The sequence below is a fragment of the Corylus avellana genome, chromosome ca2 (assembly GCF_901000735.1).
Source record: "Corylus avellana chromosome ca2, CavTom2PMs-1.0".
Lineage (NCBI taxonomy): Eukaryota > Viridiplantae > Streptophyta > Magnoliopsida > Fagales > Betulaceae > Corylus > Corylus avellana.
The window spans coordinates 39,586,040-39,601,871 of NC_081542.1; the positions used below are offsets into that span (position 1 = coordinate 39,586,040).

The 15,832-nt window shown below is 35.5% G+C and overlaps 2 protein-coding genes across 2 annotated transcripts; both read right to left on the reverse strand.

Annotated features, from left to right (window-relative positions):
• Window positions 1–385: 385 nt before the first annotated feature.
• Window positions 386–5,096, reverse strand: LOC132172198 (GDSL esterase/lipase At1g28580-like). The gene is made up of 5 exons (XM_059583651.1): window positions 4,819–5,096; window positions 4,484–4,702; window positions 2,318–2,466; window positions 1,097–1,373; window positions 386–670 (listed from the first exon to the last, which is right to left on the reverse strand). The coding sequence occupies exons 1-5, from the start codon at window positions 5,072–5,074 to the stop codon at window positions 456–458; spliced, it is 1,116 nt and encodes a 371-aa protein (XP_059439634.1). The 5' UTR covers window positions 5,075–5,096; the 3' UTR covers window positions 386–455.
• Window positions 5,097–7,379: 2,283 nt separating this feature from the next.
• LOC132171918 (pyruvate decarboxylase 1) lies at window positions 7,380–12,389 on the reverse strand. The gene is made up of 7 exons (XM_059583331.1): window positions 11,645–12,389; window positions 11,120–11,283; window positions 9,563–10,124; window positions 9,126–9,214; window positions 8,913–9,030; window positions 8,512–8,700; window positions 7,380–7,841 (listed from the first exon to the last, which is right to left on the reverse strand). The coding sequence occupies exons 1-7, from the start codon at window positions 12,119–12,121 to the stop codon at window positions 7,671–7,673; spliced, it is 1,770 nt and encodes a 589-aa protein (XP_059439314.1). The 5' UTR covers window positions 12,122–12,389; the 3' UTR covers window positions 7,380–7,670.
• Window positions 12,390–15,832: the final 3,443 nt, after the last annotated feature.

Consider the following 15,832-nt stretch of genomic DNA (forward strand, 5'->3'; position numbering starts at 1 on the left):
TTATCTAAAATATTTGCGATATAAAGTGTAGCCCTAGCTAGTGAATCGGATCGCAAATAATGCTAGCTAGAAGAAAGACTTTTGTCTCTCTCTTGTCCCTCCAAACGTTGATGTGGTTTTTAAAATTGCTATTGTGTCAAAATTGATCCAATAATGATACATTTCAAATCTAATTATAATTTTAAACAACACATCACGTTTGGAGGGACGAGATGGACAAAAGTCTTCATTTTAGCATTACTCTTACTCGTCAAACTGCATGTCTGGTAGAAACAGCAACTTGTAAAACCCTAAGGAGTCAGAAAACGAAACAACTTTAATGGAAAAGTTCCAATCATCTAAAGCCTAGTTTGCCAAGAAGGTCATCCAAATTATAAGCCAATAAATCATACGAAGGAACACATAATAAAATTAATGTCACATTTCGGGAAATAATTCATATATAAATACTACTACTAACTTGTGGAATGATGTACATATGTTTCTTCTAGAATAGCGTTGGTAATCAATCTGTATGCGGCTTCTGTTAAGTGCATGCCATCCCAACTAACATACTGTGAAGGATCATCACAAGCACGAATTAATGGACTTTGGCCACATTCCGCTGATGCATTGTAATTGTATGGGCCTCCCCCTCCGCAGCATGCCGTAAGTGTTCCTCCGGTAAACCCTGCGATGGACATGTAGCTGGTATAATTAGTATAAAAGCTTTTTGATATTATAGAATATATTGTGACTAATTAATGCAAAGTTTTCTAATTAGCCATAATTCTTAAACCCAAAAAATTAATTAATTTAGGACCCAATAAAGCAAAGTTTTCCTTTAAAGTGGATTGAAGAAATTTATTTCAATCCATTCTGAAAGAAGGCTGTGTCTGAACTTATATTAATAAATGATTTTCTTTTATCCTTTTTTCTTTGCAAACTCACTTTTAAGACTTATACATTTTTCCTACCCTTTCTAGTGTCCATTAGTCTCAAGCAAGTGCATGCTAATTAAGTACTAATAACTTATATATGCATTTTCAAGCTATGCTGTCAACGAAGGTGCAAAATAACAATAATTAATTATTAGGAAAGTGCTGGCTGGAGTTACCATATTGGGTTGGAGACCGATATAAACGCATCGCAGCATTGTAATAATCGGCGTAGATGATATTGGTATGAGGATAGAGTGTTTGTATCCTCGTTAGTTCTTTCTGAAGCTCCTCATTGTGGTACTCAGAAAACTTGTTTAACCACGTCAGACAGCCTGTTTCAGGGTCATATTCTTCCTTATCTGCAGTCTCATAATATGTTAGGTAGGCTGGAGAGCATCCAGATGGTATGTTCCCGGGCACCATGAAAGTCACTGCCCCTAGATCAATCAACTCCTGCGACGCAAATGTTTAGATGATGAAAGAAATTCTCTTCAAAAGTGGTATATATATATAGAGAGAGAGAGAGAGAAAATATGAAAGCAACATCCTAGTGCATTTACAGTTTGAAGTCTAGGTATTCCTAACTTTCCATTCACCAAATGTTTGCTTGTAGCCTTGACATATTTTCAATATCGTACTAAAAACTTACAGTACTCTTGACATTCAGCTGCATTGAACTAACATTTACTTACAAAAACTCTCCTTTAGTTAGTCAACCGCTCCTTAAAAAACTTGAAATAACGCAATACCATAATTATATAAACAAAATCTATATAAAATGCCCTTAAAATTAAATAAATATAATAATAAAAAAGTTTCAAAAGAGGCACCAAAAAAAAAAAAAAATCAATTTATGGGGGTTGTTCAGCCACCCCCCTATGGGATTCGGAGGTGGCCAATCCAATACCCTACTATGAATTTTTTTTGGGGTAGCCGAGCCACCCCTATGGGCTTAGGGGCTGGTCCAGCCACCACCCCCTAAGTCTAGTGTCTTTTTTTTTAAAAAAAAAAAAAAAAAAATGAAAGTTTAAGTTTTTTTTTTAGATTTTATTTAATTCTTGTTTTAATTTAATTTTTCTAAGTTTTTAATGTTTATATTTGAGGGTATTTGTGTCCTTTACAAAGATTTAACATCTATAAAAGAAATATTCATTTGATTTATCAATATTCCCTAACGGTAGGGTTTTTCGTTTGTAAATGGTAGATCAATGCGGCTGAGTGCCAAGAGCGTTAACTCATGTTACCATATTGTTGAAAATGCATGAGAATTTACAAGAAATAAATTCTTGTTTTTAGTTTCAGTCACCCCAAACAAAATTTTATTAATTTCGCCCCTGCATATATGTGGGTTAGGCCAGATATTTGATGGGATCCATAAATTAACCATAAATTGTTACCTTAATGGCTGAAGCCATTGCTGTAATCACTAGAGGCACGAATGTCTTAATCTCTTCTATGCTTCTTAGCAGAAAGAATGGATAATTGTAGTCGTTGCCTCCGATCTCTCCCATGTGAAATAGAGATCTTTCAAACTTCTCATTGCATTCTGTAAATCATCATTACATTATAAATAATATAACTAATTAAGTGCTTACATTAATAACCAAGATCATGCATTAAATTTCAAAAAAAAGATCATGCATTAATTCATATGGAAAAGAAATCGGAATATGATCATCTCCAATTTATGGCTAGAATTTCTTCTTGGAAATCCTAGAACCACAAATGAGACATCTGTCCATTAACACAAAATAATAATAAAATAGTATTTTATCTTTAAAAAATAAATTAAAAAAATAAGGGGTAATCCGGCCACCCCCAAGGGCCAAACAAATTTTTTTTGGTCTAGGGTGGCTTCGAAGCCACCCCAGCTCCCAACTGGGGTGGTCCGGCCACCCCAAATGGGGTGACCAACCATCCCTTATTTTTTTATCTTTTTATTTTATTTTTTTTTTAATATGAAAATAATATTTTATTAATATTTTTTTGTTAGTAGACAGGTGTCTCATTTGTGGTTCTAGGATTTCTAAGAATAAATCCTACTTATGATCGAACTGGATTTTCTCCCGTCCAAAATGGACTGGAGAGGATCTTGTTCCAAAGAAATCTCTGTAAATTTACCTAATTAATTTTAACAAATTACAACTCATACTCTATTTTGAAGTTTTGGTTTCAGTTTGCTCCCCTCGTTTAAAAAATAAAAAATAAAAACTTATTGGGTGAAAAATACAAAAACAAAAATAAAAAAATAAAAATAAAAAACAAAAAAACACGTGTAATAGAGTATACATTTTTTTTTTTTCTTCTCTTAATTGAATTTTCCACTCGCTTGAAAATTTGAAATCAATTAATCACATGCACCATCCATGTCAAAATCGTTGGACAACCGGACCTTCGTTTTATTGTTGCTTGACCTTCAGTTGGCGTCGTTGAAATTAAAGTAAAAGAAGGCCCACGGACCTACCGGCCCACCGGCCATTCCGTCGCACGGGGTGGGGTTTGGTCTTCTCTTTAAATATTAATTACCACCAAGTCCGTGCAATCAATAAGGCATGACAAGCTAATGAGTTGGAGTGAGAATTCGACTTTCTAAATTGAAATTTTCAATTTTATTAGTATTATCTATTTTTGGTCTCCCTAATATCTTGATGGGAACTCGGTCAGACTATGCCCCTGTCAAACTTGATGAAGTGTCTGAAGTTCCTACTGTCTAAACCCCTTTTGTAGATAATATTTAAAATATTTTAAGATACTGTCTTGGATTTTTTGTCACTATTATAATCATATTTTTAAATTTTAAAAAGTGTAAATTTAGGATTACCATATGTCGAAAGTTTGCAAACTGAGAAAGTGAAATCCCCACCGTCCAAATTTAATATATTTTTGTAATTTTATAAACATCTTAAGGGTTTTTTTATCTTAAGGGTGTTTTGGAGATTTCACTTCTTCTATTAGGATTCAACGCAAAATTTTAACGGGATGGTTAATATTGCAAACTTCTGAAAGATAATAATCCTAAATTGACACTTTTAAAAGTTTAAGAGTATGATTGTAAAAGTGATGAGGCATGGGTATTTTTTGTAAATACCGTTAAATTTGAACCTCAATGCCTTAATCTTTGCAATTTTCTTTGGGAAAAGTTAACCGATATGTGAGATTGCAAAAAATTAAAAAATTAAATACAATAAATTGAGAGAAATTGAACTTTATGGGGGGCATTGCAAAAGTCATAATAATAATTCACGAGAAGTGATGCTTCCTTAAATTGCAAAGATTCATTTTTTTTATTAAAAAAATAAAATAAAATAAAAAAAATGGTATTTTTTGAAATTTTGACAAAATTTAATAGAAAATCTTAACGAAAGGAGGGTAATTGGAAAAAATTGAAAGTTCGATACCCTTAATTAAGTATTTTTTAATTTTAAGGAATTGTGTCAAAACGTTTGTAAGTTCATTAAAGTTTTGTAAAGTTTCTTCTATTTTAATCAACTCCAACAATGACTCGGTGGAGCTGGAAATGATTATAAAAAGGGAGGGAGTGAAAGAAGAAGAAAGAAATTCACTTGAAGATGTGTTGCAGAGAGATGGAAGAATTTGCTTGAACCATTCCAACTGAACTCTTAGAGAGCAGTTTGTAACCAAGTTATCAATTCCCCTTTCCTCAAAGAAAGCTGCGTCCAATGCTGTTGCTCCCACAACAGCAAAATTCACACCCTCTTCAATACTTGTAATGTTAGTCATCCCAAGATATGGCCGTACCAATGGGAATCCTAGAGATTCAGCTGCCCATTGAAGGAGATATATAAAGAACATGAACAATATTGATAGATATGGTATATATATACAATGAAAAAGACTAAACCAGCTGCATGAAGGTTACACATGAATGCATGCCTACCAATGAAGTCTGTGATTATACGGCCATTGCAGCAGCGTCCGGTGGGGTGGTGGAAGTAGGCCTCCCCGTACGGAGGGAAGAGAGAGTGGAAAGATGGATCGAGGAAGAATATATTTCCGGTGTCGGCGAGTGAGTCTCCGAAGATAAAGACTGATGTGTAGGACTGCCCAACCCCGCCCCTCATGATGGTGGCTAATAAGAGGAAGAGTTTGATGAATGGTAGTTTCGCTGACAGAAGAGAGGAACAAAAAGCCATGGCTCAATAGAAAGGAAGGAGAGAGGGGGATTGATGAGCGTGTACGTTCAATGCATCTCAGGATTGCTTCTTATAAAGACTTTACTTTGTTCCTTTCCACTGCCTAAAAAAGTGACAACTATTTCCTTTTATTTTACCCTTTTGGCTTAGAAGATGAAAAAAAAAACAGTGAAAAAACTATATATATATATATATAGATAGAAAAATATTTTGCATATATAATCTTAAAAGGAAAAAAGGGAGGGAAAAGGGAATGTTTGGTGCGCTAGCGTGAGCCTATCACACACCTGTTCTCTCGGTAGGTATTGTTGTTGTTGTTGATGGGTTCTATTATTGTGTTTCTGTTATTTGTTTTGTTTTTATGTTTTTGTTGTTTTATTTGGGTTTTTATTTCCCTGTCCCTTTATGGTTTTATCTTGTAATATAGATTGTTACTCCAAAATGACTGATCTTGTTACTCCACTACCTCGCTCCCACAGCGATCCTCCGGCCACTTTTGACACCATTCCTGTACCGCTGTCCACCGACTAGCAACCTAGCTTATCTAAGCTCACATAATTTCTCTCTTGCCATATAGGATCATCATCAGTTTCATCAATGGTTCCAAAGGCCAAGTTTACTCTCAGATTTTTGTGTTGTCCGCACCAGATCCAATTTCAGCCCGCATTCTTTTTCATATTCATGGTATAGGACTGACATAGAACTAAAATGATGTAGCAATGAAAATTAACCCTTAATTTTATTTTATTTTTGCAAATGCTAATCGAGTGACCAATTTTCATTGTCATGTTATCAAGTTGTATAACAGTCCTATAAAAATTTGACTAAATAACATTATCCATTTTATATTAGGGTTATTGATATTTTCTTTATTGAGTCATTCACCATTCATGTGAAAGCATAATCAAATCTCCTCATTTTATCACCATATTTACACTCCATCCACCTACCACTTTTTCCCTATAGCTAGTGGACAAGTGCAGACTAGAATGAAGTTCTCAAGTAGGGCCGCCAATCTGGGTTGGCTTGTCGGGTTTGTATTAACTCGCCAACCTGTTAAGGGTCAACCCTGACACGACATATTTATTTAAACTGATCAAGCCTCTCAACCTAAAAAGATCCATTTAAATAAACGGGTGATAAAACACGACATGTTTGATAAACAAGTCGTCTTGGCCGGGTTAGTACAACACGACCCGACTTGCATAACCCCTTTAATAAATAGGTCGTGTTGAGTTGACCAAAACATGACATGTTTGACGGGTTTGACATGCTATTTGATAAACGTATTGTTAAAAAATAAAAATAAAAAAAGTAAGAACCGGACGAGGACAAGTTTTCAAGTTGTGGATGAAATTCAAACTCGGGCTTTCACATAATCGGTTGGCTAAGCTACTTTCCCTGTAATTGATTTATTGGCCAGTCAAGCAGAGGAGCTGCCCACTGGGTTAAGAGCTTAAAGGTTTTTGACAGGATTCTTGGAAGAATCTCAGTTGCGCCTAACAGCACATGACTAATGAGATGAGTTGAGAATTTTAGGTTGATAACTTCCAAGAGCATAATACTTTTCCACAAGAATTGTGTCTAATAGCTTATATACACATGGTTAAGATTATATTTAATCTATATAGGATGCTAGAATCGTAAAATACCACCACACCCTAATGCCAACATTTATGGTGACCCACTCTATTAACACTAACCCAATGGTTGTCCTTTCTACTTTGGTAGCTTTACTTATCTATAAATATTCAATGACGAAATACTATGCCCTTATATGTACTAAGACATTGTAATTTGACTTATAGGCCGCACCCTCCGTGATTCAACCATAAGACATTGTAATTTGACTTATAGGCCGCACCCTCCGTAATTCAACCACAAAGTTGTAATCCTTTCAATCCCATAATTTGAGGAGTTGGGTCCAATCTGAAACAGCACATGTATAGCTCTAGGTTTAGACTTTTACTTGCTTACCCTTTTTGTAGTTTTAGGGTTTTTCTAATTTTTTTTAAAGAGGAGGAGATTTTAATACAGGTCAAATAGATTAACCGGTTTATTAAACATGTTAAAGCAAGTCGCCCCACTTTGACCCAAACTCTAACTCGCTAATTTCGTATTAGGTTCATAGGTTGTATCAAAAATTGTCAATCCTGAATAATACTAGCAACAATACACAAACCGAGAAAAGCATGTATGTATATGTAGAGGTAGGTTGAACGAAATGCCAGATAAGTTTCCTAGTACCAGAAGCCACTAAAATCCAAAATGCAGTGGGCAAGTTAAGAGAGATGGGAGTCACCACTAGATTGAAGTTTACCATCTACCACCACAATCAAAGTTGCTTATTTTTCATCAAAGTTGTTAGGCTCAGCCACATACAAACAGCTCCAGATGGTTCAGTACTGATATACAATGCAGCAATTAAAGTTCTTTACAATAGAAAGAAGAATGCAGCAACAGGATAAGTAGAAATCTCTTAAAAATTTAAGCAAACCGTATCTTCTCTTATTGCTACTGCTAGAAGACTTTCCAGAATTAGAGCTCAGGAGACCGATTTCAAATCTGCAGAAAGAACTCTTCTTCCGCCAATCTGTTATTGAGGATTTGGAGGGCGGCCATTAGCAGCAGCAACTCGGGATCCCCATTCCAGCAGCTCTTTGCTGGTGTCATCCTTATGCACAAATACTTCAATGAAACATAAAGAATCCTTTTGTGCTCCTGTTGCTGTTGCAATTGCTTCCGTCAGTTCATCCTCTTTACGTACCTGCATTTTGCCAAATGAATCCATCAATACACTTCAGGAGAAACCTGGTAGATTGCTAGCTATCATAGAAACATTCTGCAATGCATCTTCAGAGATGGGAAACCACAAGTGAATGCCATCCAATCATTTTGAATCTGACTGGGGTATTTTGTGTCCTTTGGGATAAGTCAATCTTGTTTGGTTTTTATGGCCTTATGACATACAAGGTTCAGACTGATCCATTCAGATTTGCATTTGTGAATCATGTGATTTCGAAGTTAACTGGGATAATAGCAGGAAACGGATGCCAAGACGCAGAACACAATAATACTTTTCAAGTAACACAATCAGTTAAAAAGAAAAGTAATAATACTAAGAATGAAATGTGAGAGAAGAGAACAAGTTATAATGGCAAAGAAAAAACCAAATATAGTATGTCTGTGGCCAGAGGCTTTTTATGGAATACAACAATATATACTCATTGATCAGAAACAAACGGTTGATAATTGGTGAGGCAATACTTGGTGTTAAATAAATGGTAAAATTTTGGACATTATTCACAAACTAAGAAGAATGTTGCAATGGGTAAGTTCAGAAAGGGAGCGCGAATGTGAAATAAAATGAAATATTATGAAGCCCATTTGTTCTTAATTGTAATTAGTATGTTAGAACTCTATTCATGAATGCTAACCTTGGCAGTCCAGCATTTGCCTTCACCATTGTGGATGGCATCAACAAGGCCAGTGTAGTCCCAGTTCTTAATCACATTGTACGGGCCATCATGAATCTCTACTTCAATTGTATAGCCTCCATTATTGATTAGAAATATAATGGTCCTTTGTCCACATCGAATCATTGTTGAAATGTCCTGAGCTGTAACCTGAATAAAGGGAAAACTGTTTAATCACTATGCTCTAAATTCCATAGCAAGGTTAAGCAATAACACGACGACAGGGCAGGGACAGGGATCCCACAACTTCCCAAAGCAGGGATGGAAGAAGTTTTGCTTGGTAGGGATAGGGACAGGGACAGGAACAAGAAAAGGGGTCCCTGGGCACCATCATAAAAATTTCATATTAATTTATCACTAACCTGGAAACTACCATCACCAATGCAAGCAATCACACGCTTATCTTTGGCAGCCTGAGCGTATCCAAGAGTGGCACCTACTGACCAGCCAATAGATCCATACTGCATCTGGAATTCATACCTAAATGCAATTGAGATAAAACATCAGCAGCCTGCTGATGGATAAAATCTTGTATTCGATTATAAAGCAATGAGTTTAATGAAGACCAAGCTTACCCACAGTTCTCAGGGAGGCGGAGCTTCTGACAGTTGAACCAAGAGTCTCCTGTTTCAGCAATTACTGCAGTGTCTCCACCTAGCATCTCCTGTTTGATTAACAAGTGAATTGGGTATCACTTTTGATTACCAACCCAGAATTCCATAATAAAGACTTAATACTTTCTCTCTGAGGATGGTACAGAAAAAGAAGAAATGAAAGAAGGTTCCCATTTTGGAGAAGACACAATCTCACAATCCCAAATAAAGGGGAACAAAAAATGAAGGCAACAAGCCAGGCATATGTATACTAAACCATAGGTTCCCACCCATATCAGACATTTGACAAGGAGAACTCTTTCAGGGAGAACACATAGTATGAATGAGCATGCCTTCATAAAGCTCAACAATCTAGGACAAAAAAAGGGTAGTTTTTTATAGTGATTCTTGTCACTCACCTGAATATGCTTGAAGAGAACATTAACTCTAAGAGCCTCTTCTTTCTCGCATCTTAGAGGGATGCCTGGTGGAACAAAGATCCGGTGGTAATTCTCAAGAGCTGTGCTATTGTGCTTGAGCTTTTTAGCCAACGCACTTAAGAAATCAGCCATGAAAACCCAGCCAAAAGAGGGGCCATTGGCTATAGTCACACGATTAGGCTGAACTATAATTGCTTTCTCCTTCTTGATCAGCAAGGAGTAACCAACAGAGCTGTAATCATTGAAGATGGGTCCGACAAAAACATAGGCATCAGCAGACTCCACAATCTCCCCAACGAAGCTGGTGCTGACGGCACCCCAATATGTACCGATGAAGTGTGGATGGTGCTCCGGTACTAGTCCCTTAGCTGAAGGCATAACAGCTATCGGATACCCACTGGCATCTGCAAGCTCTACAAAGGCCTTCTGCGCCTTTGCTACCCTTAACTTTGGCCCACCCACAAGGACAGGTTTCACAGCTTTATGCAGAAACTCAACAGTCGCTTCAACAGCAGCTTCTAATCCTAATTGATTGCTGGCCCTGCATGAAAACGATGGTAAGTCCATTCACTGATATATCGAAAATTTAATGATTCAAAGTAGCTAAAATCCTATCCCTGAGCCTTTTTTTTATGAATAAAAATTTTTATTAAGAGGAGAAGCAAAGCTCACGTATAGAAAAAGTACACAAGAGAAGCGACCACCCTAATGGGATCAAAAATTTAAGAAGCTAACAAGATGTACAAGATTAGAGGAAGAAAAATTAGGAACAAACGTTACAGCCCAATCTAAAAGAGCTATATATCAAGAAGGAAAATTTTAATTGTAGCACGTTAGACTCGTGATTCTCAAAAAGATGCCGAAATCTATCCCTGAGCTTTCCCCCCTTTAAAAGGTGATAAACAGTGCTAGGCACAGAAAACCCAGGAAGTTATAGTTACATTAGACAGAATCAATACAGAACTGACCAAAATTGGCCAACATGATCACATTGTTTCAAATTGAATTCATCAGTATCTATTTGGCTAGAAAGTATATAGCTACTCCATATATTCAATGTGTCCAGGAGTAATGAAATGGGAATGATCGACTACAGTTTACAAATAATGTAGAGGTACAAAGCAAATAAACAGGGCTCAATAAGAATGCTTTCTGAGTTACTTAAACAAAAACAAAAAAAAAAAGAATGCTTTATGTCCAAAATTTTCTAGTCAAGAAATATTATTGTCATCAAATTGTTCACGTATTTCTGTAAATAGGAAGTTAACTATAAACTGACAAACACCAAGCTTCTTCCTCCTCTCCATGATGTCATCAAGATATTTACAGCTTACTTCAAATGTGTCCATGCTACATCATTATCAAAATTATCCTTTCTTTGCACTTTACCACCACACATATCACACTCATTAATCAGTAAATCAAATCATAAGAACATCGTTAATTATTGGAAGCCATAAATTCTGGATGAACCATAAAAATCAAATTCAAATCAGTTCAAAACCCAAAATCAAAATAGTGAGATAGAATCCATACTTTGGCGCTAGAGAGAAGGGAACGGGCTCCCTGGCGAAAGTCGAATGAGGAATGCCCGGCAAATTACAACTGATACTAATGTAAACCGGCTTGCTTTCCTTCAAGGCAATCGAAATTGCCGTGTCGATCTGCTCATGCGCATCGTCCAAGTTATTCACCACTGCCTGCCACATTACCCATCACATAAAACATCACCCATTGCACAATATCAACCCAAATCTTCCTAAATTAAAGCCACGTCTCAAATCACCGACTTATCCAAAAGCTTAGATTTACGAAAGTAAAATATTTTACTCCATTTATTTTACTGAAAAAATGGAGTGAATTAAAGTAGAGAGGATCAAATTCAGGACATTTATTCTCATTACATAATAAATTATCACTGAAACGAAAAAGCTTAAACTAAAAGAAATTATTTAATTAATATTTTAATACCAACTATTAATCACACATGAATATGGTCGAATATCACCCAAACAGACACAGATCGTATGGATTATCTTTCTTTCTTTCTTTCTAAGTTACCTGAGTACAGGTGACTGTTTGAAAGCACCTGAGCTCTTGAGTGAAATCGGGCAACCCGATCGTGTGATGGAGGATCCGGTTAGTTCCGTAGTCGTTGGAGTTGGGCCCACCAACTATACAAATCACCGGCAAGTTCTCACTGTAAGCGCCAGCAATAGCGTTGATAACGCTGAGCCCGCCGACCGTGAAGGTGACCACGCAGGCGCCAACGCCCTTGGCGCGCGCATAACCGTCGGCGGCGTACCCAGCGTTGAGCTCGTTGCAGCAGCCGACCAGGTTCAGCTCCGGCTCGGCAATCAGGTGGTCCAGAAGCGTAAGGTTGAAGTCGCCGGGCACGGAGAACACGTCCCTCACCCCGATCTCCACGAGCCGCCGGGCCAAGTGGCGCCCCAGCGTGCCGATCGACGCGATGGGGCGGACCGGCGCGGGAGCCGGGCAGGGGTGAGCCCCTGAGCCGACGTGATTAGCAGCTTCCATGAAACTAAATTAACGTTTAGATTTTCTTCTCTAAGCAGATTAAGGTTTAGATAATTGATAAGGTTTTTTGCAGGTTTTAATGGTGTTAATATAGGTTTTAGGATAATGGGTGTTCGAAAAGGAGTGGCTTTTCGGAGACAATGGGCTATGTTGTGAGTATGGCGAAGATCAACAGGGTAAAAGGTTGCGAAAAAGCAGCAGAGAGTGGTTTGATCGGCTGAGTTTGATTCCAGTGTTTTTGGTTTCAGTGGGTGATGGGTTTTTGCTGTGGTTTTGATTCTTGAATAGTTTTGACTTTTCTAATAGACCCAATTAAGCTAACTTTTTTTTTATTTTTTAATTTCTTCTTTTATTTGGTATTTAAAAAAAAATGGTATTTTTATTCATAATAATGACCAATTTTTTAGCTAACTTTTTTTTTATTTTTTAATTTCTTCTTTTATTTGGTATTTTAAAAATTAAAAAAAAAAATTGGTCATTATTACGAATAAAAATATAATTCTTATTTTTTAAAAAAAATACAAAATAAGAGAAAAAAAATAAAAATTATTGATTTAAAATTTTCTTTTACTTTTTATTTGGTTATTTTTTAAATTAAAAAATAAGACAAAAATTAACCCCAAATTAAACAGAATAATTAGGCGTTTAGCATTTTCCATTTGATAATGGAGGAGGTTTTATTAATTAATTGGAGGGTTGGACCATTCTTAGAAAAAACAGCAGTGAACTTCTGGTTTTGTAGTCTTGGATTTAGTTTGTCAACCGTCAAGTGGTTTTGCGCATTTGGTGGGGTGGGGTCTACATGTACATATTTCCCGTCCCACTTTTTGGACAAGTGGCCTCGGTCTGTCGGCTAGGATAGCAATTGATGATTGGATGAATTGGTTTGAATTGTGTTGAGGTGCTAATAAAGACTTGACGATCAATTATAGGAAATGTGAGGTTTTTTTTTTTTTTTTTTTTATATGTTATCTTGCTTATATATATATATATATATTATATATATATATATTAAAAATCAGGGGAGAGAAATAAGGTCAATTTTTTTTTTTACTTTATAGAAAATAATATTCACTTAGGACTAAAAGAACAAAGAGAACATCTTTTTACTTTTTTAGAAAATAATATTTAGGTAAAACTTTGAGAACACAATAAAAACACTTAGCATTTTTCTTTAATTAAATAGGTCAAATATTGTCAACTTTAATACATTAATTTTGTGTTAAGTTTACAGATTGTGTACAAAAATGTTAGCCTAAATGTTGCATATCATGTTCAGGTCATGCCGTTGTGGTCTGAGTATACGATATATAAGTCAATCCTAACGTCGTTTATCTAATTAGATGTATCAGATTCTTCAATATTAACACACTAATTTCGTATTGAATTCTTATCGAGTTTCGAATCGTGTCAAAAGTCACCCATTCTAGAAGTCGCCAATCTAGAATCGGGAAAGTCTTCAAACTTTCCATGACCGACTGAATGTTAATATGGGACTCTGGTTTTTTTTTTTTTTCTTTATATTCATTGAATTTGAAAACAAGAAGCATTGGCTATTCAACGTAGAGCCAGTTTTGAACTTAATGATTGAATACAGAAAGTGATTATTTTAAAAGTATATACATGGGCCTCTCTCTCTCTCTCTCAATTTAGGGATAAAAGCTCCACCTCCTCTCTTTCTACCTTCTTTTTCTGAGTGTGAGAATATATTGTGATATTATGAGAATATATTCACATGCAGTTGTTTTGGGAGAGGAGGGATGGTGTTCTCTCCAACCCTCCAATCCCTTTTTTTTTTTTTTTTTTTTTTTCTTGCTTTTATTTTTCTTTTATTTTTTTTTTCTTCCCCTTCAATAGTGCCAGCGTATCCTCCACTTCATTAGATCCATTGTAGTGATTCAAATTTTAATCTCTAATTTAAGAGTTTTTCTTTTTTTTTTAACCAATTATCTCTTTATTGATAGAACAATTAAATTGGACAAAATACTCCGTATAATACCAAAGATAAATTTTGAAATCTTCATATCTCAAATATTATCTATAACATACACAATAGCCTCTCGGTCTATTGTAAGACAATCTCTACTCAAAAATACCATCCCAATCAATTTCAAATCTACAGCAAATTCCGACGAATCACGTTTCTATCCCCTGCCAGGTCATTGATTTCCTGGCTTTTTTTTTTATCTTTGCTACTAGTGCTTTATCAATTGCAATTCCCTTCGTTGCCTCTACCATAGTGATAATTCTTCTTTATGTCTGATAACTCATCCGTCATTAGTGTATGGTTTGCTCCTAGAAAAGAAATCATAAGAAAACAAAAGACCGGCCAGAAACTAAGTACATTATTCTTAAGGATTCGTGAAAATAAAACTTAAGAAAACAAATAAAACTTCATCCCATAGATCGCTACTAAAAACAGATCTAGAGAGAATACATTCTTATTTAAAAACAATAAAAATACAATAACAAAAACTCAACACACCCTCGTGTGTTCCATCCCTCCTCCCTTAGTGCCCAGCCTTTTGGGTCGCATTGATCGGTGAAATTTAATTTATAGGACTTGATTTTATACGGAATTTAATTTAGACTTTAATTTATATTATGCATGATTTCACTTAGGATTATGAGGTACTAGTGATATACTCTGTGTGTCGCATTGATGGGTGAAATTTAATTTATAGGTCTTGATTTTATACGGAATTTAATTTAGACTTTAATTTATATTATGCATGATTTCACTTAGGATTATGAGGTACTAGTGATATACTGTGTGTATATTATATTACAACTACCCTGGTGCGCAGTTGCATTCATATTATATTATATTACAACTACTCTTGGTGCGCAATTGCATTCACGTGGACGCTAGAACCTTCAAGCTTATAATTCTGAGCGGGTGCAATACATTATACATATACATATGAAGAATGAAGTTAGTCCAACTAGTGGACTTTAAAATAATGATAAAAATTTTTCAAAACTCTAAATGGTTGAACGCCTAGTGCATCATTGTTTTTAGAAAAATACTAGACTTACCAAGAATTTTTACAAACACATGTGGCAAAGAAAAGGACAAAAAACACACCAAAAAAAAAAAAAAAAAAAAAAACAATTATATTTATTTTGTCTTCTTTCTTGCCGCATGTGCTTGTAAGGATTGTTTGTAAGGATTTGTTTGAAAGTGTAGCAACCCTCTTGTTTTTATAATCTTTCTAAAAGCTTCTAGTTCATGAGCAGGCATAGAAGATTTCCTCCGCTGCCTAGTTTTCTTACAAAAAACGCTTTCACACAATATGCAGAATTAATAGATATTTAACTATGAGTAATCAATCACTAAAATATGTAAAATCAAATATAAGGATTTTGATGACGAAGAGGAAACCTTTTAAAAAACGTTTTAAAAGTAAAACATCTTCAGGGCAGTTAAACCCAAAAAATCACTATCAGAAAGATGTTTAGAAATTACAAACACTAAGAACACTTACAACCCAATGCAAAAGATCTTGACTCTGTAAGATCGACAAGCCTCCAACTCATCTCTTCGTTCACAATCTCCTTCAAAGAGATTCTCCTTTATGGAGACCCTACCGATAGACTTCTCAATGAAGCACACAATAAAACTAACAATAATCCTCTAAAAGGAACGATTAAGCTCACACAGATGTCCTCCTTCAACGTGATTCTCTTTTACCGGATCATTTCGATAGA

What these genes read in the sequence shown, in the direction of transcription:
- LOC132172198 (XM_059583651.1), bottom strand. Translation starts at nt 5,074, where the DNA reads ATGGCTTTTTGTTCCTCTCTTCTGTCAGCGAAACTACCATTCATCAAA. An exon ending in TATAATCACAGACTTCATTG is followed by an intron (nt 4,703 to 4,818) that starts GTAGGCATGCAT and finishes TTCAATGGGCAG; the next exon opens with CTGAATCTCTAGGATTCCCA. An exon ending in CAATGGCTTCAGCCATTAAG is followed by an intron (nt 1,374 to 2,317) that starts GTAACAATTTAT and finishes TTTGCGTCGCAG; the next exon opens with GAGTTGATTGATCTAGGGGC.
- LOC132171918 (XM_059583331.1), bottom strand. Translation starts at nt 12,121, where the DNA reads ATGGAAGCTGCTAATCACGTCGGCTCAGGGGCTCACCCCTGCCCGGCT. An exon ending in CGCCTCCCTGAGAACTGTGG is followed by an intron (nt 9,031 to 9,125) that starts GTAAGCTTGGTC and finishes AATTGCATTTAG; the next exon opens with GTATGAATTCCAGATGCAGT. An exon ending in TTGGTGATGGTAGTTTCCAG is followed by an intron (nt 8,701 to 8,912) that starts GTTAGTGATAAA and finishes CCCTTTATTCAG; the next exon opens with GTTACAGCTCAGGACATTTC.